This window comes from Alosa pseudoharengus, unplaced genomic scaffold (genome assembly GCF_046254945.1).
Source record: "Alosa pseudoharengus isolate Yale_2024_CS ecotype anadromous, Long Island Sound unplaced genomic scaffold, YU_APseudo_1.1 YU_APseudo_1.1_scf_21, whole genome shotgun sequence".
Classification (NCBI taxonomy): domain Eukaryota; kingdom Metazoa; phylum Chordata; class Actinopteri; order Clupeiformes; family Clupeidae; genus Alosa; species Alosa pseudoharengus.
The window spans coordinates 20,488,305-20,514,264 of NW_027468674.1; the positions used below are offsets into that span (position 1 = coordinate 20,488,305).

The following is a 25,960-nucleotide window of genomic DNA, read 5'->3' on the forward strand; positions in this document are numbered from 1 at the left end:
AACATTGTCACGGCGAAACTCCTGGTGCATAGAATACATTCATACACTCACTCATGTCATAGTCTCACAGAGAACTATAACGACACATACACATAATGGGACAGGTCGCATGAAGGGGGTATAAAAATAGATATTTAAAAAAATATCTAAATTGCTGGAAAGTGCAAATGCAGTGCAAAACAGACAAGATAATCAATCATCATGATAAAGTCCTATTTCTGTAAGTGAGTGTTTAGAGTTGTGATGGCTGTGGGTGAAAAGCTGTCTCTGAATCTGGATGTGCGGGTTCTGACAGACTTGTAGCGCCTTGTTGGGAGTAACTGAAAGTGTTCATGTCCTGGGTGAGAAGAGTGAGTGAGTCCTTGATTATGTTTTTTGCTCTGCTGATGTAACGGGATGAGACAATGTTGTCAAGTGTCAGGTTTAGTTGGAGAGGAGGTTCCTTCATCCATGTGGATATGCCAGAGAGACAATCCAAGATCCAAAACCCATTCAGGATGGAGTGAATCCCCCAGTGATCTTTAGAGAGTGATTATAATCAGCCCTGTCCTGTATGAAGCACAGCCTGTGTTCTTACACCTAGGCACTGGAATGCCAAAGTCAATTCCTTTGTAAATGTCAGCTAGGATTTATTCTCCTGATGTTGGAAAGATATTATAGGTCATCACTGTTGCAATTTCAACATGACGCAAATGACTGATGTTAATGGTCTTTTGTTCCAACCTCCAAAGCCCATGCAACAATAGACGTCATCTACCAAATTGAAGCAGTCACATGATGAGGGCTAGTCACCCTGAAAGATGTGTTGTTGGCATAGGATTCATTTCGATCAATACTGGCCCCTGATACTTGCTGTAATGACACCAGTAGGTCATCATATAAGGAAGCGATTGGAATTTTTGTTTTGTTTCAGTAAAATTCACATTTATTGCCTTTTTAAAATATTTTTTTAGGATCTAGATTGTGCGCAGGTACCTTTCCAATATTTTTTCCCTTCATGATATTACCCACCAATCGCTTTGGATTGCACTCTGTGCACATAAAACGCGCTATATAAATAAACTTTAATCTTATCACATGTACAATCAAATACTAATTATATATTACTGCAATCACAGGAAGCGATGAAATAAGTAGCCTATGTTCTTCCATGGCTGGAGATTATAATTATCATTCTCAGAGCCAGACCATGAGATTGTCAAATTGTGACTAATCAGGTCTTTGATGTCTTTTTATTCTTGAGTTTGTTAACATAAAGAAACTTTTGTCCTGGTCACAATTGATTCTAATTGTGTAATTATTTTCATTTGGATCAAATTACTGGAAAATGACTAATGATAATTCATTGGAGCTCTAGTGCACTAGAGCTCCAATGAATTATCATTAGTCATTTTCCAGTAATGATAAAGTAAGTACGGTAAGTAAGTAAGTTTAATTTATATAGCAAATATAAGACCAAAGTGCTTCACACCGAAATAAAAGATTAAAAAAAGTCAAAAAACATACCAAATATACACACAAACATGCAGTATTTACAAACAAAGACATTACAATAATACAGTCCTCCAAATCCAATTTCTGGATTAGCAGTTGCCAAATGCCAAATGAAAAAAGTGTCTTAAGCCTAAATTTAAAAGCAGTCAGGGTTGGTATATTTCTGAGATCCATCGGTAACATTCCAAAGTTTTGGTGCAACCACTGCAAATGCACGGTCACAACTTTTTGTTTGAGTTGTGACTGTGGGATAATCACAAGTGATTGGAATGCAGACCTTAAAGCTTTAACTATTTATTTAGCACAGTTTGTCTAGTGCTTACTCAACTTCAAGACTCTTTTAATTGTCAAGACTGTTGTCGTCTGGGACTCCTCATTGGTGGAATGACTTATCCAGTGTTCTACAGTCTTGTGATAGTTTGGGGATTTTCAGGAACTGTTCTCATCTGTTGAACTGCATCTAATGAATGAATGAAATAATTAATCAATGAATTATCTTTACTGTTATGGCTTGTATCTATTCATGGTTATTGTTATTATGAAGACTTGCTGTTTTTATAATAATAATATACTTTAAGCTATTAAACATCTTTAAACTGTTAATTTTAATAATAACGTAATATTTATTGTTACTGTTGTATGTTGCTTTGGACAAAAGCGTCTGCCAAGAAACATAATGTAAACATTGAAGTTGAAGTTCAGAGCAGAGCCACATGGCGCTCATTGACAGAGGCTTGTTTATCATCCCCATAGTGTTTCTGTTGTTTTGCTTTTAGTTGCCATTGTGACTATCACCTCGGCTGCGTTCTGTTACATTGTTTGCATGTTTGTTGTGAGGAGAACTTGACTCTTTGAGCTTTGCTCTGTAATCCTTGCCTAAAGGGAAGGTAGTTTATTATTCCTGTTTGCTGGAGAGCAACTCATTAACCATCAAATGGTATAATTATGTGGCAAGCATACCTCAAAGAATATTCTTCAATCCGATTGATTAACTGATTGGCTTTTTAAAATTGGTTTGTTATGTCCTGATTTTTTGTGTTGCACTTTGTGCATGAAAAACATGCTACATAAATAAGCACTCTCTTAGATCCTTGCTCATACATAAATTCTCTTTGTCACAGAAGGGCCACTGGCTTACAGTATGTTATGTTGATCTTTGTTCCACTGATTTTGCAGGCTGGTTCCATCCAGTTTCACTATTTGTGTTTTCAGAAGACTTCAGAATGGTGTTTCTCCATATAATATAACATTGTGGTAGTGACTTTGAATTAAACTGACAAATTACCAGTAACAGTGTTGGGTGATATTTTTGGGTCCACTTATTACTTAACTTGTTTCACTTCACTTCACTTACTTAAAGGTCTCATCAATGCACACCGCAGAATTTGTGTATTGATTTGTACCGACCGTTGATGAAAGTTGAAAGTAAGAAAATAAACCTATGGTAAAAATTTTACCTCTGGTAAAATTCACTTAATTTAGAAATGTTAATTTCTTCCCTTGTTATATATAACATACCAGCTGAGCAAAATTATAACTTTTCCAATTGTCTTGACCTTGCCAACAGTACAATAGTAATAAACAACAAAAAAAGATGGTTGCCAACACATCCCATAATTTCATGGTGAGTACTGCTTGTGATCGCACCCCTTACAAATGTTGAACAGAGGCAGAGAGCAGCCTACACTTTGAAAGTAGCTTGACTAGCTAGACCTTTTTAAAGCATTCAGATCAATAAATACTATTCCCCAAGCTTTCCCAGTTTTAGTGTGATAGATAGATATAGATAGATAGATAGATAGAGGATGGATTACTGTATTCATCCCAAAGGGAAATAATGGAGTTAATAGTGTTAACATATATCACACATACACACAAGTCAACAAATACTAGTAAAAGATAAAGGAGAGCTTCCTTGGGTCAATAATGTTTGTGGCAGTAAATCTACAGGGTGTTTATGAAAATATGCCTTTAGGTCATCAATGAAAATAAATACATTTAGGATATGAAGCCTTTGTGAAATTGATTGCAAACTGTGGAGAATATGATTCTCCTCCTCTGCCTCAAAAGGGGTGTTGTGGGTGGGAGCTCTAGCGTCAGTGCTTATTCTTCCATTGCAACTTGCATGCACCTGTACTTAGAACTCATCACAGACGTACAGAAAGCTGTCATCCTCATTCTACATGAACTACTAGGCTACTCAGGAGTGTTTACAATAACATTTACAGCTGGTCAAAGTTGGATCACTGTGATCATATATCTGAATCTTCTGTGTAAATCTGAACATATGTGCTCATCTAACAGGTATAAGTAATTACTAATTAAGTATTAGAACAGAACGTGTGTGTGTGTGTGTGTGTGTGTGTGTGTGTGTGTGTGTACCAGAACAAAGAATGTAATTGCATTAGCCACAAGCTGCAACATGCATGTGTGTGCATATGCTTGTGTGTGTGAGTGTGTGTGTGTGTACCAGAATAGAGAATGTAATTGCATAAGCCACAAACTGCAATTTGTGTGTGTGTGTGTGTGTGTGTGTGTGTGTGTGTGTGTGTGTGTGTGTGTGTGTGTGTACAAAATCGAAGAATGGAATTGCATAAGCCACATGCATGTGCTTGCGTGCGCGTGTGTGTGTGCGCGCGTGCTTGCGCGTGTGTGTGTGTGCACACACCAAGAAGTTGGACAAGCGGCATGGTCAGCAGGTGAAGTTCAGCATTTGCGTCACTTGCCCTCCCTATTCAAGGCCACCTGTTGGCATGGAATGATAAGAGCCCCATATCCTCTGGAATGTTCTCAGCATTTCAGAATTCAGCCTTCCACCCACCCCCCCCGCCCCACACACACACCTCCCCCACCTCCACATCCACCTCTTCCATAGTGCAAAGACCACGGGCATTTGAAATGGACCCTTGTGCTTATCCCTCTGCAGGAGGCCATAAAAATGCTGCCCTTTTAGCATAAAAATGTAAAAGCTGAGGTAAACAAAGTATAGCTATTAGCTATACACCACTGCAAGACCCCCTTTTCATGATCTTCAATATGACCTACTGTAAAGTTGATGCTAAAAATACCTACTTCGATCAGTGAAAATGTTGTTGGCTTGGTATTTGAGTTAACAGTAGGTCAGTAGACAACATAAGGCTTGTCAATATCACTGATGCCAGACATACTTGTATAAAATATGTTAAAACACACTTATAGATGTCTGAAAGAGAACAAAAAAAATCCCATTTTTCACAAAACAAAAGCTAAGTGGCCAGGGATGCTCATGCATATTATTTCTTGGTTCTCGTCGGCATGGTCATTGTGTTTGTTATGCTTTTGTACCCATTGCCATTTCAAACCCTAATAAGCAGTATTGATTTTGAGTGTGTGTGTGTGTGTGTGTGTGTGTGTGTGTGTGTGTATAGTAAGGAAGAGAAAAAGTGAAACAGAGAAGGTGGGGACGTTGGAAATGCTGAGATGGAAGAAATGGACAGTACTGTATAAGCTGGAGGTATATATATATTTTGAGGTGGTGTATATATATATATATATATATATATATATATATATATATATATATATATATATATATATATATCCTCTAACGATTACATCCTTACCATTGCAAAATATTTTTACATTTTCATACAGTAGGTAGGTTTGCAGGTAAAAGATAGCTAAAAGATAAAAGGTAAAAGATAGCTTAAATGCGTAAATCTTGAAAGATCGTGGTTAAAGAGAAAAAAATATATACTTCATCCTCCCTCTCTAAAATCCATCTTCGATAGAAACTGTATAATTTGATTTCATTTCCTGCTCCAGTCCAAATGTGATTTGCTGGGAGCAGGCTGGGAGTGGAGTCAGCCCAGTCCCCTGCCCAGGGCTCCTCTCGGGAGACATTTTGACATGCTGTCACTCGGAAGGAGAAGTTCACCTTTTACTAAGGAAGAAATATTACTTTGGTGTTAGAGCTGGCAGTGGAAACAGAAAGCATTGCATTTCCATATCTCTGTACAGCCCTGCAGAAAGTCAATCTAATGACAGATGTTGGTATGCGATATGACCAGACGACTCCCACTCGATCTGTGATATTTGAGAAGTCTTAGGATGTCCTTTTAAAAGGCTGTGGCAGAGGTGGTTATGCCAACGTACCAAGAGTTCTATGTAATGATGGAGACAGGGAAATGAAAGGATCTAAAGTATTTTAGTAGTTCTAAAAGCAGAAACTAAGCAACTCTCCTGCTGAACTAAAACTGGAGATGAATAGAGCTTTATCTGGAAACCTTTGTTGTTGTTGTTGTTGATGTCTAACCAAAAAAAACCCACCAACATCAGTCTTAAGTTGCAATGCCTGGAGTCATATGACTGAAACTGCATCACATTAGTTAAACCATAATATCAGTCAAATGAATGGTTGTTGAGGTCATTCAACCTATTATAGTCAGTCCAATTACTGTATGTGTATTCTATCTGACTGTGTGTTTGTACAGTATGCATGTGTGTAGTGCACCATAACCCATTATATTACAGTATATTGCATACATTACATTGATTTTAGTGAAATTATATGTTATAACTGATTATGTATGATGAACCTAACATCATACATTTGGCAATCCAACTCATCTGATTATGACCGCCGCTAGCGAAGCTAGCGAAGCGGTCATATAGGGATTGTCAAAGGTTTTTTTCTTTTTTTTTTCCCGTCATCTACTTCCTGAAAATTTGGTCAACGATACCCGGGGCACCGAAACACCGGGGCACATGAAATTTGGTGGGTATGTAGCCCCACTAGACTTTTACGGAAAAATTTTGTTTGGTCCCCAGGGGCCACTCCCCCACCGCGCTGGGCCCCCCCCCCGAAACCCAAAAAATGCAGTTTTTCCTAAATAACTACCTGAACCGTGGCACTGAGGATGAAGTTTTTTTATGGTATGTTGGTCTCAAGGGCCCACATCAACCTGACAAAGGTGATTCAAGTAAGGAAGAGCATGGCTCAAAGTAAAGTAACTAGGACTGAAACTACATAAATTCGTCAAAGTGAATCATTTGTGTTAACTCGCCACAATGTAGATTTATTAACGCACCTGTGATGATCTACATCTCCATTTAAACCAAATGTTTTAGAGCACACGTTAAGAGATGTATTCAGGGTAGGGCTGTACCTACACATATTTGTTGCACATGCTACAAAAATCCTTCTTTACGATGGATGATTTAGTACCAACGTTACACCGGTCCGATACAGTTTTGCCTATGGCTAATACCGTGAGACTGAGATGCTTTTTGTTTGTTCGAAGTTCGTGGGTGTGAGAGGGGAGTCGATGTGCTTTGATTCCAGCTTAGTAGTTGTAGTCTATGTGATTAAAAAACACATGTTAGACAGGTGATATTTTTGAGATATGTGGTTCCTTTTTTTAGTTTAGGCATTTTTTAGTAAAAGTTGGGAACAGGACTTTTTAACATAATTAAGGTGTGCTGAATCCAACTAGCCCTGTTCCCAAGCTGAATTTTGAGTTTATGACCATCGAATTAGCATAAACAAAATGGTTGCCAAAATGGCGATTTTGGGCACTTTCATTGGGCGGATGTCATTATACCATGTAAATTAATTCATATTGTTCACAGAAATCTTCCTTGGCCAATAGATCAAGGATACAAGCTGTGAAAAAAAGAAAAAAAATCTAGTATTATGCCCATGTTAATTACCTGAAAAAACCTTTGAAAAATGTAATTGTTAAAATTTTATAACTGAGCAGGCACACTGTATTTGACGAATGAGACTTATGTTTTTTGAGGGTCAAGAAAGATGTGTAGTGATGAAATGTAAAGTTTAAAATTGTGGCCTACTGGTTAGGTCTTCGGGCTTGAAACCAAAGGGTTGCCGGTTTGATCCCCGACCAGTAGGAAAAATGTGGGTGGTGGAAAGGTTGAGCACTAGTCTCCCATGCCCACATCCACGGCTGAAGTGCCCTTGAGCAAGGCACCTAACCCCTCACTGCTCCCTGAGCATCACTGTAGCAAGGCAGCTCACTGCTCCAGGTTAATGTGTGCTTCAATGTGTGACCTGTGTGTTCACTAATTCACGGATGGGATACATGCAGAGACCAAATTCCTTGTATACCCAAGTATACTTGGCCATAAAACCTGATTTACATTACATTTACATAATTGAAGCGAATTGGGTTGGTAATGTATGTAGTCTCTGAGTAAGTTACACATGATTTATGTATTCATTCATTAATATCTTATTAATCATCAGGTATTTACTGAGTTCATAGTTGTGACCTCATACATGAACACATTTCTAAAGTATTAGGTACGGTGGGCACATCATTATGAATTATGATGTATTAACCATGATCATAACCAAAAATGTGGTCATCACTGCTCAAATTCTGATTTGAACATAACTTTGGAGTTCTCTAAACACATGTCATTATTCACTACTTTATTTGAGGGGCCACAGACATGATAAATGCATGAGCAATTCATAATGATATACCCATCACACCTAATGCTTTAGTTGATGTGTTGTTCATACATGAGGTCATCATAAATGAGAGTATATGAATTCATGTCAATTCCTGATGATTAATAGGATATAAAAGAATGAAGTAAAGCATAAATCATGAATTAATTCATGCATGAATTCATGATAATTCATGTACCTTTACCATAAAGTGTCACCCATATTTCTTCATAACATTTGTGTTAGTAAAATGGTTACATGTCCTGTGAATTAATAGCTAGATGAATAACTTTTATGAATGAATATGAATTTATGAATAACTAGTGCAAGTTCAAGTTTAAGTTACTTTTTTTGTACCCAGAGGTAGATTTTGTTTGCAGCATAGAATGCTTCAAGAGAATTTGCCAGAACAGGAGCACAGAGGATGCCATCTTTACGGAAATTCACTCTGCCCTGTCCCTCCTTGACAATAGCAACACCTATGTGAGAATGCTGTTCATTGACTTCAGTTCAGCATTCAACACCATTATCCCCTCCAAACTGATCACCAAACTCAGTGAACTGGACATCAATACCTCCCTCTGAAACTAGATTCTGGACTTCCTAACCAACAGACCGCAGTCTGTTAGATTAGATAACCTCACCCACTCAACCCTCACCCTGAACACTGGTGTGTGCTGAGCCCTCCTTTACTCCCTCTTCACCTACAACTGCATACCTGTACATGGCTCTAACACCATTGTCAAGTTTGCAGACAACACTACGGTGATTGCTCTCATCAGCAACAATAATGAGACAGCCTGCAGGGAGGAGGTCCAGCACCTAACATCGCGGAGCACCGACAACAACCTGGCTCTCAACACCAAGAGGACCAAAGACCTCATTGTGGACTTCAGGAAGTCAAAAGCTAGCACACAAAGCCCCATCCTCATCAACAGGACTGAGGTGGATCATGTCACCAGTTCATGTTTCTGGGTGTCCACATCTCTGTGGACCTCTCTTGGACCCTCAACACCTTTACCTTGATCAAGAAGGCTCACCAGCATCTCTTCTTCCTGAAGAGACTAAAGAACACAACCTCTCTCCTCAGATCCTGGTGAACTTCTAAACCTCTACCGCTGCACCATTGAGAGCATCCTCACCAATTGTGTCACAGTATGGTATGGCAACTGCTCTGCCTCCGACTGGAAAGGATGGCAGAGGATGGTGAAAACTGCTCAACGCATCACTGGTTCCTCACACCCCTCCATCAACGCCCCCCCCCCCTTCACAGGGACAACAAGGAGGCGAACATTTTGCCCCTATCCCACCCATAGTATTCTATTTATATTTATAAATGTACACACTTATTGCACTTAAACATAGCGATATTCTACTGATATTTCTATGGTTGTTCGTGATTAGTTCAAAGGAACTCCAATGATTTTAAACTCCAAACATGTGTCCACCCACCACGAAGAAGATGTTTACCAATGAAGTCAGGCCACACTCTTTTCCAAAGAGGACCGTAAACATAGTCAAGAGTATAATAAGGTGATAATACTGCTAATTAGCATAATAATAGTTTTTTTTTGCATTTTTATATTTTTCATAGCCTTTACTTTTTATTTATTGCCCACAGGAGATTTCTGAGATGCACAGATGTGAATAATATTAATTTATTTACATGGTATAATGCAGACATCCCAAGTCTTGATAGCGGCTCCCTGACGCCCGCAAATTAGATAAAATCTCCCGGAATCTAGAGTGAGCGATCAAGAGCGAGCATTCGAGGCCGCGTGTGCATCTGAGTGTAGCGCGCACACGACGGGAGAGAGAGAGAGAGGTGGTGCGTGTGTGCCTGAGCGCATCAAAGAGAGAGAGAGCATCCTGATTGGCCTGTTTCGCTAAATGGCGGGCTTTAATTTATCTCTTTTCTCCCGAACTTAATTAATCAGTTCAGTGTATGAATAAGAACGTCATAGCAGAGTCAGTGCCTCAAAAAAAACGAAAATGTAGGCTACACTTGTCTCATAAGAGTAAAAAATAATGATAGTCCTAGTCTTGCACGCTGCCTTGTAACAGTGACTTTAGCATTGCCCATGCCAGGTGAAATGATTGCAAAAGACATGTTGAGGTGAGTTTAAGTGCCAATTAATGTGCATATTATTCAGGCCTATAGCCTAGATGGCTAGTTGCCAAGGCTACATGAAAACACCAAACTACCAAAATCTAAATATTTTCTATCTATAGGCCTTCCTTATTTGGTGTAGGCCGACTGACTTTTTTTTTTTGGGGGGGGGGGGTCGTGATACCTCCCTGAAATAACTTTTTGCAGGTTGGGATGTCTGTATAATGATGCCCGTCTGAAGAAAGTGCCCAAAATCAGACGGCTCTGCCAAAATCGCCATTTTGGCAGCCATTTTGTTCATGCTAATTAGATGGTCAAAAACTCAAAATTCTGCTTGGGAACAGGGCTAGTTGGATTCAGCACATGTTAATTATGATAAAAAGTCCTGTTCCCAACTTTTACTAAGAAATGCCTCTAGACCCATATACAAGGACTTTTTCTTGAAATAGCACTTGTCTATGTGTGTGAAGTATCCAAACAATGATAACGCTTTCATTATGGCTGCTTTAGCCACAGACCTTGAGCTACTGTACAGTGGGTTGGGTTCCATATAGAAGTGTCCACTTCATTCGCGCCTTGATTAACACAGCTGCGTGAAATGTACTACTGATATGCAAAACTATTAACTTTTCGCCAAGAGGTGGCAGCTTAAGTCCGCTTGATACTGTAAGCCATTGGTTCCCAAAGGAGATTTTATTTGGGTCGCCAGCATAGCCTAGTGCAGCGTTTCTCAAACTGTGGGTCGCGACCCACTACTGGGTCGCGGAGACATGCCAGGTGGGGCGCGAACTGACGTGAAAAACAGGAGTTTTTTTTAATTCTTTTAATTTTTTTTTTTATCTGGGCCCAGGTAGCACCCGATGCGCAATGGACGCACTGTGTTATTCACAGGGAAGCGCTCGTGTCAAGGCAGCTTAGTTAGTCCCGACCTACATGAGATTTTGAACGTTGTTGTGAGAGTGGTGAATTTCATCAAAACCCGGCCCTTAAAAGCGCGTCTATTCTCCGCACTTTGCGAAGAGATGGTAGCTGAACAAAAGGCTGTACTGTTTCACAGCGAGGCAATGTGGCTTTCCCGAGGTACAGTAAAGTGCTGTCGCGCGTGTTTGAGCTCCGAGTCGCCTCTTCTTGGAAGAAGGGCAGGCCCGTCGCTAGAAGGCAAGCAAACCAAGCAATTGCTTGGGGCCCCGAGCTGGCCGGGGCCCCAAGACAACGACTGGTTAAGAATAAAATGCAACGACAAACTGTGAGCGCCCCTTTGATAGTCAATGCAGTAAAGTGCAACGACACTGTTACCGGCAATACCGGGATCCCCCTCAAGGGGGCCCCTCTCAGTAGTCGCTGACAGCAGCCAGCCAGCCAGGTTTGTGATCTCTGCTGCCGCGAAAATATAAAACAGGCAGTCGTAATGAAGCGGAGTTATGCGTCCGGAAGCCAGAAAAGAAAGAAGAGAAAGGAAGAGGATGACAAGAAAAAACAAGATAGTGGTAAGTGATAAATTACACTGGATAAAATAGCTCTACTTGTAATGGTGTAATGTCGCAGCAGGAAGGCTAGCCTAGCAAAATTTTTTTATGTTAACTACCTGCTTGACGGCCAATGCTGCTTGTAACAAACTAGAACAGTTAGCGCAACTTTTTTTCCAAACGGACGGAATATGGTTACATACTGTAATATGTTTATTAACGGGATAAGGAAGACGCAGATCTTTCCAGAATCACTGTTTAGCGTATTTAATGACATAACATTGCTATAGCTTTTGTTAATAATATGTTTATTAACGGGATAAGGAAGACGCAGATCTTTCCAGAATCACTGTTTAGCGTATTTAATGACATAACATTGCTATAGCTTTGTAATAGGTTTTGATGAAAGTGGCATAGCTTCTCTGCTATACTAACTATTCGACCGTGATAATCTATTTACCAAATGGGGGTAAGGAAAACCACACGATAAATTCCGTGCATCAAAGCAGACTGGAACATTCATGTCTAGCAGTATTCATGCACGCCAGCTGTTTACTGTCTTTAAAGCACCAGGTGCGTCTGTCTAATTCTCAAACAGCAGAATGCTTTTAAATGCTATGTTAAGCTACAAGTAGGCCTAGGTTAATGTATAACATTAGCTTGGGATGTTTTTACAGTAAGCATTGGTAGAAAGCAGCTGCATCCCTTCTAAATATCAAAATATGGAAATGCTAACATATCTTTTCTTTCTCCCTCAAGGTGCTTTGCTTAAATGTCTCAGCCCTCAGGCTCTTCCTAAGGATACCTCCACTGATGAAGGTAGAGTGAATTTCTCTCACTGAGCTGAGCTGTTAATGACCTTTTCCAATATGCTAACAGTGAAATGGTCAAATGTACTTCACAGGTAATTTCAGATTTTTTTTCAATTATTTTCCCAGGAACACCATAAACTTCATCCTCCATTCATGAGGAAGAAGCTGACATTGGATTTTATAGTATGGTGGTGTTTTTGCAAATGTTCAAAACTAATGCACAATATATATATGCAACACTGTCAACATTTTTTATTTATATAAAGTGTGGGTGAACTTAAACTGTATGGCTATGCTGTGGTTCCTGTAGGCCTTGCGTGCGGTGGGGGGGGGGGGGGGGCTCCATGTCCATTTTGCTTGGGGCCCCCAAATTCCTTGAAACGGCCCTGAAGAAGGGCGCATGTTTGAATCTGCAAGCACGTTCACTAATGAACATTTCTTGACGAAGCTGGCCTATCTTAGCGATATATTTGATATAGGCCTATCTTAGCGATACATTTGAGTTAAATGTCCAGTTACAGAAATATCTGTACGACTAAAACTAGGAACGCTAAATCGAATTATTATAAAAATGCACTGTCTAGTAACTTTAGCAATCCTAAGAAGGTCTGGAAAAATCTTAACTCCTTACTTCATAATTCCTCTAAAAGCATGCCTACAAAAATTAAATACAACAGCAGTGTTATTAGTGATCCCACTGCAATTGCTGATGCATTTAACCAGCATTTCTCCAACATTTGCAACACCCAATGCTCTAATTTCTCCTATCTAAGCTCATGTAAAATGCAAGGTAGCTCCTTTGACTTTTCAACAATATACCCTACAGATGTCCAGCAGGCAATTACTGATTTAAAGGTTGGCAGTGGATTGGATCCGGATGGACTGGAGGTCAGGTTCATTAAGGTTGCTTCACATGTACTTGCATTTCCTTTAGCTGATTTATTTAACCTATCATTATCCACTGGTGTGGTTCCTCCAATGTGGAAATCAGCTAGAGTTACACCAATACACAAGGGAGGGGATCCCCAGGATCCCAATAATTATAGGCCTATTTCTATCATTAGTAGCGTAGCAAAGGTGTTTGAGAAGCTAGTATTTAAACAATTATTCAAATATATTAATGACTCATCTATTTTGTCCCCATTTCAATCTGGCTTCCGACCAAATTTTTCTACAACCACTGCCCTAATCAAATTTACCAATGATGTATCATCTGCATTAGACAACAACATGTCAGTGGGTGCCATATTTATTGATCTTTCCAAGGCTTTCGATATGGTCAATCATTATCTGCTTCTTGACAAACTACATGCAATAGGCCTTTCTAAGGACTCTATTCTCTGGTTCAATTCTTATCTCCATGGCAGATGTCAACGTGTTTCCCTACATGGCTCTCTGTCCCAGTTTGTATTAATGGAGAAGGGTGTCCCTCAGGGTTCTTCCTTAGGGCCACTTTTATTTTCCCTATTCATAAATGAGCTTCCACAAATCTGCTCAGACTGCAATATTAATTTGTACGCAGATGACACCGTGATATATACATCTAATGTGTCGGTTTCTAAGATCCAGTCTTCATTACAGTCTAACTTTGTTGCCATGCAACACTGGTTCCAGACCAACCACCTACTATTGAATACAAAAAAATCATACTGCATGTTGTTTCCCACCAGATCAGCATCACGTACCCAAGTCTCTTCTCTTTTTCTTAAATTCCTCGATGGTTCAATACTTGCACAAGTCGAAGAATTTAAATATTTAGGACTATGGCTTGATTCGCAACTCTCATACAGGTACCACATTAACTCTGTTGTAAAAAAGATTAACAATTGCCTAAGTTTATTGTATCGATCAGTAAACTGTTTCTCTCAACCAACGCGGCTGAGAATTGTTAAAACACTAATATTCCCACTGTTAGACTACGCAGACGTTGTTTATCAAAACACCTCAGACTCAAACCTGAAACCTTTAACTGTAGCATTTAATAACCTGTGTAGATTTGTTCTAAGATGTCCGTTTATGACCCATCACTGTGTATTGTATGACTCCCTGAACTTACTATCACCAAAAGCCAGAAGACAGTTTCATTGGTATCAGTTCATCTTTAAATGTGTGTACCTTGACTTCCCCCAATACCTTAAAGACTATCTAATTCCACACAGACCTAGCCACAGATTGCGGCACACTGAACACCCCACGTTCACGGTGCCAAATATTACAAAGGAGATTGGTAGACGGGCATTTAAATTTAGAGCGCCCTACGACTGGAATAGTCTGCCGAGGCATATTAGATCCATAGTCTGCCTTCACTCATTCAAATTTTCCATTCTGACCTACTTACAGGCGAACTCCACATGTAAATGTTTTTGAATAATCATGATTAGGTGTCTGTATATGTATATTGGTAATGTGCTGAGTACTATTCTCTGTAACACCTATACTGAATATATTTTGTAAATATGTAGGCTGAATACTGCCATGCTATGACCTATTGTTATTTTCCTCAAGGGTGGTGACGTTGGGGTGGGAGTGGGGGAGATTTTGTGTGAATGTACTGTATGTGTGAAAGTGTTGTCCTGTTCAGTGTTCTGTTTTTGTTTTTGTACTGTACTGTTTGTCCTGGGGACCCCCTCGAAAACGAGATATCTTATCTCAAGGGGCTATCCCCTTAAGCAAATAAATTGAAATTGAAATTGAAATTACAAGGCAAAGACAAACACCTACCTCACCTAGCAAATAAGATTACTGCATTCACCAAAAAAACTTGAGTATGGGACAGGCGCCTCGATCGCGACAGTAGCCTATTATGCCTTTGAGATTTCTGAGCGAAATCGCTGAAACGTCTGATTGGGAGGCACTCTTGTGATCCAATGTATTAAACAGTAGGTCTACATCACATCCCTGCAAAGTTTATTTCAAAAATATTTCCCAACCAGCAGTGCTCAGTATGACTGGATTATAGATCCATTTAATGCAGCATGTTGGTATTTCATTGAATATATTGTACAATGCTGTAAAATGGCCTATTAGCGATTTTTCAATCTAGAGGTCCAGCGGGGATAGCGGAAAGGGCGGGACTTAACCGGGGGCGAACACGTCGCAGGGGGGGCGCCAGTGCGTGGATATCTCAATCGCAAAATTAAACAATATTTCTATCGGGCGCCTACCATGGACTAGGCTGGGTGAACTCAGCCTGATCTGCCGGCGATTCCTTTTCGATTTCTTAAAAGATTGAGCTTGATCTGGCGAAAGCCAGACTAACCATGGACCTCATAGTTGCAAAATGCAAGGGAACATGAATCAGCATATTTGCAGAAACAATAACGGACAGTAGCTCTTCAACTTGGCCCGTTAAAATGTGTATGAACAGTCTAGCAACGCATTTCATGAAGGCCCTTTTGGACATGTCAGTTATTTGCACCACTGGGTAAAACGGCATTTTGTTTTAGACTACTGGTATTTCATTTGTGCATTGACAATAAAGCTGAATATCATATGAACTAGATGACTAAACTTATGCATATGTAGAAGAAGAAACATTCATAAAAATCCATGACATGACCTCTCTTCTTGATAGCTGTTGAAAACTGCATGGAACTGACAGGGATTGTTCTGTTAATAAATAAATACATTATGCTGCTACCTTCTGCTTTTCCCAAATACAATGTAGCCTACAGGTGTACCTTTCATCAGTCCAGTTGCAGTCATACGGCCCTCCAGATGTTTTAGGTAGGAAGGGAAAATTAGAAAAAAAGATATTCACATCTAGTTGTCTTCAACAATGAGCAATATCTCTATGATATGTTAAATTAATTAAACCTAGCACTATAAACCATCCTCAGGAAGGAAGAAGCAAAAAAAATAACATGGAAGTAGAGCATTTCAAGAGAGAAATAGCAGTATATGACAGCAGTACATTATTTGTACTTGTTTGCTCATAAGTGATATCATCAAATAACACTCTGATACCCATGCAGAAAAATGATGACCATGACAATGACGGGCCCCCACGAGGTCTCATTCCAACAAATCCGGCCCACTACCTAATATTAGTTTGACACCCCTGCATTAGAGCATTGTCCAGTTGTCAGGGCCGGCTAATTTGTCTCACCTTTTAGAGGTGAAAGAATGGAAGGCGAACAAAGGTGAATAATTTTCTATGCTACGATCACCATGTATGCACTGATGCGATGCCAATGGAATGTCATAGAAAAAAGGTCATTCCACATGATGGTCAAACCACATGACATAAGCCTAATGATAATTGGAAGAATGGCTTCATACTGGCTGTTATGAAGATGGTTGTTCTTACAGTGTGCAGTGATTTGGCAATGAGTATCATTAGAACCAACTAGAACACGTCACACAAGGGTTGCAAGCTCTGTGAATCAAATGCATTTATTCCCCACAGGGCTTGCAAGCCATTAGTGAACTGCAATAGCTTTGCTGGCGCAGGAAACAGCCCTATGAGCACTATAACGACCCCATGGTTTGAAATGATGAAAGCTAAACACTGGACTATTGCAGCTGCTGTAATCTATGTGGCCTATTAATGAGTTTATGTTTGTTTTTTCCTAAAGCTGCTGGATGCCTTGCAAATGAATTCATCTTTTTGTTTATTTTCTCTTTCCCACTGAACAAATTGTCACCATTGCATAAAAAAAAATGAATAAACTAAATTCTTAAGGCCATCTGGAGATTATACAGTACAGAGCATATTAGTGAAGATCTGCCAATGTGTGCACCTCAGTCAAGTCAGGTCACATTAGCTCTACAGGGATCAAATTTGCAGGATGCTTCAGATGCCATCTATTTCTCTTTCCCTCTCTCTCTCTCCCTCTCTTTCTCTCCTTTCCCCCCCTCCATGTGACCATAACTCCTCTCGGAGCCCTCCGCCGCGGAGACCTTGGGAGTGGGCCTCGGCCCCATGCCCACCTGGAGCCCTGGGCTCTTATCTCCTCGGTGCCGTCCTTCACAGCGGGCGTATAAAGCCGGGGTGTGGGCGCTATCTCCTCGCCGCCTCGCCTTCTTTGCGCCCTGCAGTCATGTTGCCTGCCGTGGTGAAGCTCAGCTGTGGTATTACGTACCCTCTCTCCAGAGGCAGGGCAGGTAAGGACAGACGCCCGACGCACAGCTGTGCAATTAGGGATTCACTTGTGAGACTTTCGATGTGAGATGGTTTGGTTTTCGATTTGTGGATTCGATTTCGATTTCTGGAAAGGATGTGTTAGTCACTACCAAATTAGATTGTAAGGGTGTATGTCAGTTAGTTGTCCTGCATGGTGAAGCTAGACATGTGATGTGACCTGTTTAAGTTGTGAGGCTTGCAATGCATTCAAATAACTGCATGAACGCTTAAATAGAATGCTCCTCTTCAAGCAATCTCGGATCTGATGTTTTTTTTTAATGAAGTCTATTGAAATCTATTTGTGGCTCTCCATTTGTTTGGAGCACATGAGAGAAATCACACTTCAGTGAACAGATCTGGAGACAGATAAGGAGACAGTAGTGTTTATCTAGTGCTCTTGGTTGCAGGACTGCAGCGCACCACCATCGCAGCAGTTGGACGTAAACTGGCTCACCACCAGACGGGCATCCAGGCCGGCCATCCTAGTTGGTGGCCGCCTGGCTTGCCGTGGCCATGTCGGCCGGCGGCCTGTGGTGAGTGCTGTACCGCACGCCTCCCATGATCCAATCAGTGGCCCTGTCCGTAGGCGCCCTCTCTGACCTGTCCTCACTTGTTTGTTCCAGAGGCGCCGCGTGGCCGAGGTGAGAGGCGGCCGAGCCTGCAGGAGGAGGAACTGGCACTGGTGCAGCAGGGCCAGGAGGCGCTGAAGACCGCTCTCGCCATCTTGGAGGACCAAAGAGGATGGAAAACAGAGATGGAGATCTCCGAGGTGACTGCCAACAACAACGACAACAGCGACAATAACAACAACATTAACAACAATAACAGTAACAATAACAATAACAACAACAACACCAACAACAACAAAGACAACAACATCATTAACAATATATTTCTGTCTTTCATATACTAATAACTCTAAGGCCATGGGTTCTGTAGTGAAGACTTACAGTGTTAAGAATACATGCACTAAAGTGTGACTCACACAAGTAAAAACATCCGGCCAAATAAAGGTTTCAATGACATTTTATTATTTAATTCATTCATTCATTCATTCATTCATTCATTGCAATCTGTTTGCAGGAGAATGGCTTGATTGTTTACAGCAAGGTTTTGCCGGGGGCGAAGAGAGTGTTTCGTCTGGAGGCAGAGTTGGACGCCAGTCCTGAGGAGTTGCACGACATCCTGTTTGTCAAAGTGGAGGACATGAGCTCATGGAACCCCAGCATCGGTCGCATTAAAGTGAGTATAGACCCTTTCAAGAGAGTTCCATTATCAGCATCATAGTTGGCCCCACAAGACTTAACATTCCATGTTATCTTAATGCAGAGGAAGTAGATTGGGAACCAAATAGAAGCATTCTTCAAGCATTGTTTTTGTTTTTATTGTTGAAAGGGTCTATATGTGTTGGGTGACCAGCCTAATGCTTTGCATGCCTTGCGTTGAGCTATTTTCTACACTCATAATGGGGTTTCAGAGTCTGCCTACTTGCCTGTTTTAGATATTTGACTACACAGGTATACATATTTGCTCTTGGGTGCTCCTTGTTGGTGCCCCCCCCCATCCCAATCCTCCCCCACCTTTCTTATGCAGCCCTTGCCACTTAATCTACTAAACCCCTCTTCTACTGCACTTTTTACCCCCCCCCCCCCCCCCCATAAATGCACAAATAGGCTGACACCAGACATAATTTCACTGCATTTCTTACTTCCAGTAACTATATGCATGTGACAATAAACTTCCTTGTATCCTTGTGCAGAGTCACCCAGTCTGTATTTTGAACAATAACAGGTGCCAGGCACTCGCAGTCTGAGATCACAATGAATCTAGGCTTGCACCCACGTATTGAAACATGTCTGATAAAGCGTGTGCTTCAAAGCAAAGCAAAGTGTGCTTTGCAAGCAGGAAACTATGCCACTGCCTTTGATTGAATCTGATTGAGAGATCTAGAGGGGTCATTTGCACTTACTGGTCATCATCCTCAGAATTCGCCAACTCCTCTCGATTGGGCCCGGTTTGGAATGAATTACTCGCGTGATGATTATGTGTAAATATGCTTTCCTGCTCCCCCGTAGATCCTGCGGCAGATCAATGCCGAAACCATGGTGACACATGAGGTGTCTGCCGAGACGGCAGGCAATCTGATTGGCCAGAGGGACTTTCTGAGTGTCAGGCACTGTAGCCGAGAGGATTCGCGTATTTGTCTGGCAGGAGCTGCCACTCAACTGGAATCGCTGCCTCCTCAAAATGGCTTTGTCAGGTGAGATTGCTTTGATGCCTCAAACTCTTCAAAAGTATATTATAGTCTTCACACACAGCATGGTGGTATGGTCTTTCAGGTATTGGAAGGGGAAAAGAAACAAGGAGACTCGAATGAAAGATGGATTAGATTGATGAATTAATTTAGGAAGAGAAATATTGGTGAGGAGAATTTACTGCTGTGTGGATGTGTGGATGATGTAGTATATAGGTAAGCCTACATATACTGCAACCCAGAGAGCGTGCTATTTTTAGCTCTAGAGATCCACAAAAGATTATTTTTATGTCTCAGAACTAAGGAATTGATTCAAGTATTTTTGCCCCCACTCTAAACAGGGCTGAAGACGGTCCGACGTGTATCATCCTGGAGGCTGCAGATAGCGGAACAGGCAGGAGCCGCCTAACATGGCTTCTCAACATGGACGTGAAGGTAAAAAAAAGCCTAACATGGCTTCTCAACATGGACGTGAAGGTAAAAAAAAGCCTAACATGGCTTCTCAACATGGACGTGAAGGTAAAAAAAAGCCTAACATGGCTTCTCAACATGGACGTGAAGGTAAAAAAAAGCCTGTCTTCCTGTTGACACAAAACCCACCTCCAACTCCAACTCTTCATTTTGCATTTCGTCTCAAGAAGCACAGACTACGGAACAATCATTTTTATGATTGACAGACACTTTATTCTCAAACACGTAGGCCTACATGCACATACTGTATGTTAGTGTTACTGTACATGTCCCTGACCTGGTATGGTGCTAGATTACAGTTGCCAAGGACATTTGGTAGGATTGCAAGCAAGCACTGATAAGGTGTGTGTGTGTGTGTGTGTGTGAATGGGAGATACCATCTGCTGTCTTAATATACACATGTAAATGCATCCAATAATTGTGTAAGCTGTGCACACAGCCACTAGAAACACAATTCACCATCCTGGAAGAATATTTCATTTTAAAATACAGCCATGCTACAAAACTGCCTGACATTAATCTCCATGTCATGTCCTCCAAATGAGTATGACCACACATGCTATGCCATCTCAGTGCCTGTGCACTAAAATCACAGATATTGGTAGTTTATTTCCCTCATCTTGCATATCGGTTCACCATATTTTGGTTACTGGTATATATCTCTTGATATATGAGGCATCATATCAGATTCCCATGCCTGACAGGCCTCTTGCTGTTATTCTAAGAGACACTGTTCCATTTCCTTTACGCAGGGCTGGCTGCCAAAGTCGATTGTCAATCAAGCGTTGCCACGAGCACAGGTGGACTTCACCAGATACCTGCGCCAGCGTCTGGCCGAGGCGTCTGGCGTGACGGCACCTCGGCGGGAGCGGCGGCGCAGTGTCAACGTTGAGCTCGGAGATGAGTGGCGCTTCGGAACGGCGGGCAGAATTGGAGCAGCGCTGTAGCACTTCCTCTCCCCTGGGGAGACCTCCTTCGAAAAAACATCCCCTCGCCTCTCTACCCAGTGGCACTGCAGGCGGGGACGCCCCACTCCGCTGGGATGCCACACACTGCAAAATGGCACCTGTCATATCAGGACTAACCTCCTAATGCCAGCCGTCTGTGGGAGCCCCCTGCCTTCTGAATGCCAGCGCCCTATAGGGGTGCCATCAGCACGGCTCCAACTCCAACCTTGCGTTGAGCTATTTTCTACACTCATAATGGGGTTTCAGAGTCTGCCTAACCTGCCTGCATTATATATTTGACTAGACAGGTACAGTGTAGACCCAGTCTGTATTTTGAACAATAACAGGGGCCGGGGACTCACAGTCTGAGATCACAATGAATCTAGGCTTGCACCCACGTATTGAAACCTGTCTGATAAAGCGTGTGCTTCAAAGCACTGTGCAGCTATGCACCGCACTAACCAACTAGCACATGGGGCATTACAAATAGTAGGACAGTAATGATACTGTAGAACACTTAAAAGTGAATGTGTAATATATGGCTAACAACATATTGACACTGGAATTAAAAGCTGCCCCTGAAGCCCAATATGGGGGTAGAGAGTTAAAATATTTAATAAAGAAAATAAGGGTAAAAGGAAGTCTGTTCTCATTTATTCTTTCATTTTTTTAGCATAATCAAGACAAATGGAAAATGTGTTTTTCATTTCATAAACATAACTTTAATCTTTTTTTTCAACATTTATCATGTTAAATTCACTTGTGCCAGGACTGAAAATGCATGGCTGTGTCTGAGCCTTCTTACACAGGAACAAACTTAAAAAAAAAAAAAAAAAAAACTTTTTTCACAGAATGCTAGTGCACGTTTGAAGTGATGGAATTACCATGACAACAGATCGTTCTCAAGTCGCCGAGGAACAGACATAATATCTCATTAAGAAGCCTAATAGCTGTCAACATAAACAAAGCCTCACACACTAAATTCTCATTGTCAAGTTAAACTCAGAAACTCAGTTCAACAATGCCCTCTGTAAAAGACACTTCACACAGTGCCCGTGTGAAGGTCTCTCTTTAGTAAACTGTAGCTACTATATATATATTCCAGTATATATATACTTATTTGAAGGGTTTCATAATGCATGCAGCTTTCAGTTAGCACAACGTAATGGTCCACTGCACATACTGCAGAATCCTCTCTGTGTGCGGATGTTGCTGAGATGACATTGACAGGCCAGTGTTTCACTATGAGCCATCTCCATGAGAGCGTCGATGCATAGACTGAGTATGCCTGTAATGAGGGCCGCTGTGCACAATTAAAAGTGTTTTAATCATAACTTGCAAGAGTAACTGTAAATTTGATGAATGATGTTAGAGCGATTCATTATGGGTCTGTGTGACTCGGGTCCTTACGAGAACTCCATGTCCGTATTAAACTCCTGTCCATATTAAAGAACATTTTCAATGCCCCTGGCTTCACAGACAGTAACATATGCACTCATTTTTGGCGTATGGAGTTTGAAATATCTTCTCTTTAGTTCTCAATTTTTTAGTTTAGTTCTCAACATGTAAATTTTTTTAGAATGTATCTTCCTACCTTCAAAAAAAAATAATAAATATTAACACTTAAAGCTCTCATGTATATACAAGAACTATACAATACACATAGGTGGTTAAACTGCACGAAGAGGAATGAAATAATGCCACAGTTATTGCCATGACACTGGGATTGACAACATTCCACAAGACAGCGTCTCAGCGTCTCTGTATTTCCCCATTTGTAAATATACTTTACATTACACAGCTGGATGTTAATTTTATATCCACTACTTGAAATTTACACTATATACAATATTTGCTTGAAAAATATATCAGTTTAAAAAAATATCAGATTTTTTTTCTTTCTTTTTTTTCATTTTTTCTGTTTTCATTTAAAGCATATGTGAGTTTCACAAAAGCAATGTGCATGCATTTGTAACATAATGTGTGCTTATCAGACACACACACACACACACACACACAAACACACTTACACCCACACCCACACACACACACACATACATACACACACACACACATACACACACATTGGGATTGTGAGGACTTAGGGCTTTGTGAGGACCATCACACTGAAGAGGGTGGATGGCTTGTCACACTTCAACAGCACCTGAGGGAGATGCACAATGGCAGTGACACCCTCATCCAATAAGCATGGCCTGACTAAGTCAGCCAAGGGTCACCAATGTGTTTGTTCATAAAGCAAATCAAAATTAGTAGTTCTGATGCACTTGGATAGATACCAGTTGAGCAGGCAGACATCAACAACAAAGGTTGGAAGCAGTCATGATGCAGTCACTGCATTTTGGTTCTTTTAAATGTCACGAGTTGCTTTAGAGTTAGCACCATTTTCCAAATATTTTGTCTACTTCCATTTGTTATTTTAAGCAGAGAAGGTAGGTCAATGCTGTGCAGATGCATAGTGATTTCTCTATGGTTGCAGGCATGTGTGTGTGCATATGATGTAAATTACTATGTGCATTTGAATATTGACATGTCTATGATCTGTGAGTCGTTGTGTGTGTGTGTGTGTGTGTGTGTGTGTGTGTTTGTGTGTGTGTTTGTGTGTGTAAGTGTATGTATGTTTGTATAGGAACTGAGGTAACCATTCCGGGTTTATGTCCACTGGTAAAGAGTGATGAGATGAGACGAGAGAGTGTGTTCACCAGGAACCATGTAGAGACAGTGAGCCGATGAACAAACAAACAAACAAACAAACATAAACAAAAAAAAAACAAAAAAAAAACTGACTATTATTGTAAAAAGCAGCTGCTCAGGTCTCCATTGGCAAGGTCCTTTGCGTCAGGGGCCTCTCCGATTCCACACTGTCCCTCCTCCTCGCCTGACTGGCCTCCTGGGCGCCTAAAGTGCTGTTGCCATCCTCTCCGCTGGGATGGGTGGTGGTAGACTGAACTGGGGGTCCAGTGGGGTCCAGAGGTAGAGGGGGCCCAGAGCTAGAGGGCGCCTGGGCCTGGGCTTGGTTCTGACTGGTGGGGGGCTCCAGGGGTGGGGTTGAGGGCAGAGGCGTAGTAGCGTTTTCCTTGGGAGAGATGGACGCTGCCTGCGGACTGGGAGGCGGCGATGGGGTTTGGCCTTGCACTGTGGCGCGTGGTCTCCTCGCGGGCGTCTTGGTGGTTCGCACCGGGGCTGGCGTGGAGGTGCTGACGACGGTCGAGGCCGTCGTGGCGTCTGGAGTTGGAACGATGGCGCTGGAGTGGGTGGGGGCAGTGACGCTGTAGCGTGGGTTGGGGACGGCAGTGTCCAGGTTGGGCGTCTGGGTGGTGGTGGTGGCGCCGGTGCTGGCAGGGCCCATGGCCCTCTTACTGCAGGACTCACAGCAGAGTTTGTTGTAGCCTGGGATGGAGCAGTAACGCGCTAGTACTTCCATCTGGCAGAAAATGGATTTGTCGCCCAGGCATGGTTCGTCTGCACAAACACAGAAGGGGGGGGCAAGGGTGACAATTACAAGGGTAAACACAGACTCTAATCACCACAAGTACACACACCTCTCTACGTTACCCTCACACACACACCTACACACATACCATCACAGACACTGACCCACACTCGACATTTCACCTGTCTAGCTTATCACAGTCTATTGTTGAATCTAGTGAATCATGAAAACAACAATATTGACCATGGAGCAAGAGGTGACAGGCAATTTCTAGAATCAAAAAAAAAAAGTTCTCCCTAGGAGAGAAATATGATTTGGGCTGGCAAGCTCTCCTCGAAACATCACCTTTCTGTGAGAACATGAAACTTTTATCAAGGGAGGAGCAGTGTGGCAGAATTCTCTCTGTCTATTCTCTTCTTTGACCACCTGCCATGACCGGAGGTGTACTTCAAGTCCTTCCTTTTAACCACACACTCTTTCCACCCTTAAAAAAAATTAGCCCTGGGAATACACCCACACACATGCACACACACACACACACACACACACACACACACACACACACACACACACAAACACACACACACTCACACAAACACACAAACACACACACAAAAGCCTACTCCACAGCTCATGTTGTTGTCCTAGTGGTGGCCTGATTTAACTTCAGCCCTGCTGCTTTGACAGGAACAGTTGGTAGGTGGTCAACATACTGGAGATTTTGTTGATGGGGTTGTTATCATCAGCATCTGAGTCACTTGAGGTCCCGTTCTCCACCACAACAGTTGTGGGTGACGGAAGTGAAGATTGGCCTGTCAATGTGGACGAAAACAGTGATTTTAACCCAAGTCCATCTAGGCACAGCTTGCCATTGAACAAATACTAAGAAGTATGAATAGTATGAATATGATTTCAAACAAGGTTGTTTGTGTGTATTATTCAAGCACAGTGTACAGTAACTATGCTTATGGTAAAGGTGAAAATGAATAGAGGTGTAAAGTAATTTTGGCCGCTAACATAAATGGTACAGGGTATAACATTTAAACATAACATAAGACCTTCTGTCATAGCCCAGCCATGTTTAGTGTCACAGACTACCCCATTCCTTTCAACCTTGTCAGCTCCTACAATGTCATTGTTTTAATACACACTAAGTATATAAGTATAAGCATATATTATACTCTTTTGATCCTGTGAGGGAAATTTGGTCTTAGTGAAATTTGGAATTAGTGAAACACACTCAGGACACAGTGAACACACAGTGAGGTGAAGCACACACTAATCCCGACGCAGTGAGCTGCCTGCTACAACGGCACTCGGGGAGCAGTAATGGGGTTAGGTGCCTTGCTCAAGGGCACTTCAGCCATTCCTACTGG

The 25,960-nt window shown here is 41.6% G+C and overlaps 2 protein-coding genes and 1 long non-coding RNA gene across 3 annotated transcripts in view; 2 read left to right on the top strand and 1 right to left on the bottom strand.

Annotated features, from left to right (window-relative positions):
* Window positions 1-11,472: 11,472 nt before the first annotated feature.
* LOC143138476 (uncharacterized) lies at window positions 11,473-12,586 on the top strand. Its single transcript, XR_012990228.1, has 3 exons — window positions 11,473-11,545; window positions 12,284-12,343; window positions 12,463-12,586. It is a non-coding gene; the product is annotated as an uncharacterized LOC143138476 (long non-coding RNA).
* A 4,792-nt stretch (window positions 12,587-17,378) lies between these two features.
* star2 (steroidogenic acute regulatory protein 2) lies at window positions 17,379-21,133 on the top strand. Its single transcript, XM_076298749.1, has 7 exons — window positions 17,379-17,442; window positions 17,869-17,984; window positions 18,087-18,230; window positions 18,545-18,703; window positions 19,537-19,721; window positions 20,057-20,150; window positions 20,939-21,133. Exons 1-7 carry the CDS (start codon window positions 17,379-17,381, stop codon window positions 21,131-21,133), a joined length of 957 nt encoding a protein of 318 aa, XP_076154864.1.
* A 772-nt stretch (window positions 21,134-21,905) lies between these two features.
* The window catches only part of adamts14 (ADAM metallopeptidase with thrombospondin type 1 motif, 14), a 68,807-nt gene continuing 64,752 nt past the window's right edge, over window positions 21,906-25,960 (bottom strand). The window contains exons 21-22 of the mRNA XM_076298117.1: window positions 25,298-25,396; window positions 21,906-24,613 (exon numbers count right to left, since the gene is read on the bottom strand). Coding sequence (XP_076154232.1) covers window positions 23,961-24,613; window positions 25,298-25,396 — 752 coding nt within the window. The 3' untranslated portion in view covers window positions 21,906-23,960. The remainder of the gene's footprint in view (window positions 24,614-25,297; window positions 25,397-25,960) is intronic.